This window comes from Phocoena phocoena, chromosome 12 (genome assembly GCF_963924675.1).
Source record: "Phocoena phocoena chromosome 12, mPhoPho1.1, whole genome shotgun sequence".
In the NCBI taxonomy this organism is placed as follows: Eukaryota; Metazoa; Chordata; class Mammalia; order Artiodactyla; family Phocoenidae; genus Phocoena; species Phocoena phocoena.
The window spans coordinates 90,215,230-90,217,605 of NC_089230.1; the positions used below are offsets into that span (position 1 = coordinate 90,215,230).

The 2,376-nt window shown below is 44.3% G+C and overlaps 1 protein-coding gene across 1 annotated transcript; it reads right to left on the reverse strand.

Annotated features, from left to right (window-relative positions):
• Positions 1-375: 375 nt before the first annotated feature.
• Positions 376-960, reverse strand: LOC136131927 (small ribosomal subunit protein eS7-like). Its single transcript, XM_065888670.1, has one exon. The coding sequence runs from the start codon at positions 958-960 to the stop codon at positions 376-378; it is 585 nt and encodes a 194-aa protein (XP_065744742.1).
• Between the last annotated feature and the right edge of the window lie 1,416 nt (positions 961-2,376).

Genomic DNA, 2,376 nt, shown 5'->3' on the forward strand with positions numbered 1-2,376 from the left:
TCCATGGTCCCCTCCACTAAAGTACCTCCCACCTCACCCAACCCAAGCCCAGGTGCTCATTCACTCTCTCCCTCCTTACTTCAGGTTACTTCCTGCACGGGTTATCACTCTCGAACAGGATTCTATTTGGTTATTGGCTTACCTACTTTTTGGTTTCCTATTTATTTTCCTTTCCCTCCCACTAGAACATAAGCTCCATGAAGGTAGACACCTGGTCTATCTTGCTCATCATTTTACCCCAGTGCTTAGAACTATAACTGGTATGTGTTAGACTGCTGATATTTGGCAAATAAATATTTGTTGAATGGATGAATGAATGAATAAGTCCCTGCTTTTTAAAAAATTGTGAATAATATTTTATTTAGTCATTTTTGTTTATGACTGAAACTCTGGGAATTCAAAATTAACATCCTTACCCGTGAGCTTCTTATAGATGCCAGAAAATGTTTCAACCTTGTGTTCCACATTGTTCTGCTGTGCTTTATCCAACTGAACCTTTATGAGTCGGCTGCCATCCAGCTTCACGTGGATTCTCTTGGCCACAATCTCACTTGGGAAAACCAGGTCCTCCAGGATGGCGTCATGCATGGCTGTCAGAGTGCGGCTCCTGGGACGCTTTTGCTTATTTTTTGTACGGCTTTTTCGAGTTGGCTTGGGCAGAATTCTCCTCTGAGTGATAAAGACAACTTGCTTCCCGCTGAACTTCTTCTCCAACTCACGCACTAGCCGGACCTGGATTTTCTGGAAAGATTTCAGTTGAGGAACGGGAACAAAGATTATGATAGCTTTCTGACCACCACCACCTTCAATTTTCTTGGTGGCCGTGATGTTCAGCTCCCGCAGCTGGGCCTTGAGGTCCCAGTTCATCTCCAGCTCTAGGAGAGCCTGGGAGAAGCCCGACTGAAACCCGTCAGGCTTCTCGTCATTGGGCTTCACGATCTCCACGATGGCGCTGCACATGGCCTGGACCTTGCCAGTGAGGCCAACATTTGCTGCCGCCGCAGCCACTAGTAGGCTTAGGAAGAGAAGCCCTTGATTTTGCTAAGGGTGCCTCTTATTCTTCAAAACTCTGTGGAGTTGCTGGGCCTCCAATCAGTGTGCTCTGGGCCAATCCTCCATCTGCCTTTCTGTATTAATCCTCAGCCTTGCTATCTGGAGAATGGTGGTCATTGGCTCCTTCCTTTTAAGGACAGGCAGGATCCCCAGAGACCAATCTGTGGTGAAGGGGCAGCAAAAGCTGGGGGTAGAGGGTCCTTGGTCACAAGGGCCAGCGCTCTTGCAAATGGAGTGGGCTCATTCATTTATTTTGAAAACAACTGATTTTGATGTGATGTCTTGTTAATAAGCAATGCTATATGGTTGCTTTAAGAAATAAACATGTTTTTTTCTCTTTTAAGACTTAAAAATATTGCATACACTATGAAATTAATTGTTTTCTGGTTGCTGAATTATTAAAACTGCCACATATTTAATCAGAGTAATGGGATTTCTGAAGGAAAAATGTTTGGAATAAAGGTTGGATTTGTGGATAAGGCAGGCTGAAATGAGAGTCTGATAAAATTTAAGAGCTGAGGGTTGGTGCTAAGGATCTGAGCTAGCTGGGGACTCTTGCTGACCACAGTGAAGCCTTTAGCTGGTGTAGCCTTCAAAGCCAGATTCTAGGGTCTGTAGACAGTCCTGCTTCTCGGCATCACTTTAAAGCCTTCAATCTAGGCAGGGCAAAGCAGATAATCACACAAATACTCACTCCACACTCTTCTCCCCACTGCCACCTGGCTGAAGCCTTGCCTCTCCTGATGTTGCTAACAGTAGGCAGAGTCCTGCAGGTGGCAGTGAGGGAGGTGTGTGTCTATATGTGTGTTTGGGGTGTGCAGCAGGGGGACGTGACAGGCAAGCTGGTTTTTCTAGAAGGAAACTGGGTCATCTGTTAGCTCCAGAGTCCTCTTAGCATATTATTTCCTCAAGGTCATCCTATTGCATCATCCCTCTCCCCATCCATCCATTCATCATCAACAAATTTTTGAGCCCCCATTGTTCTAGGCATGGGGATACAGTAGTGAATACGGTAAAGTCTTTGTCCTCATGAAGCTTACATTTCAGTAAAGCAAGGGATGAAACAAACAAATAAATACATGATATCTCATTTGATAATAAAAGCCTTGGAGAAAAGTAAAGTAGGGTAAGAAAAAAGAGTGAAAATGTTGATGGGCCTACTTTGTATGGGGTAGTCAGAAAAGTTCTCTCTGGGTATGTGACTTTTGCATTTGAAGAAAATAAGGAGAGACCTCACTTGTGGGTTTCTGGGGAACCTTATTTCATGATCCATAAATGAGCATGATGCATGGTTTGGAAAATTCTAGTAGGGCTTTGTTGATT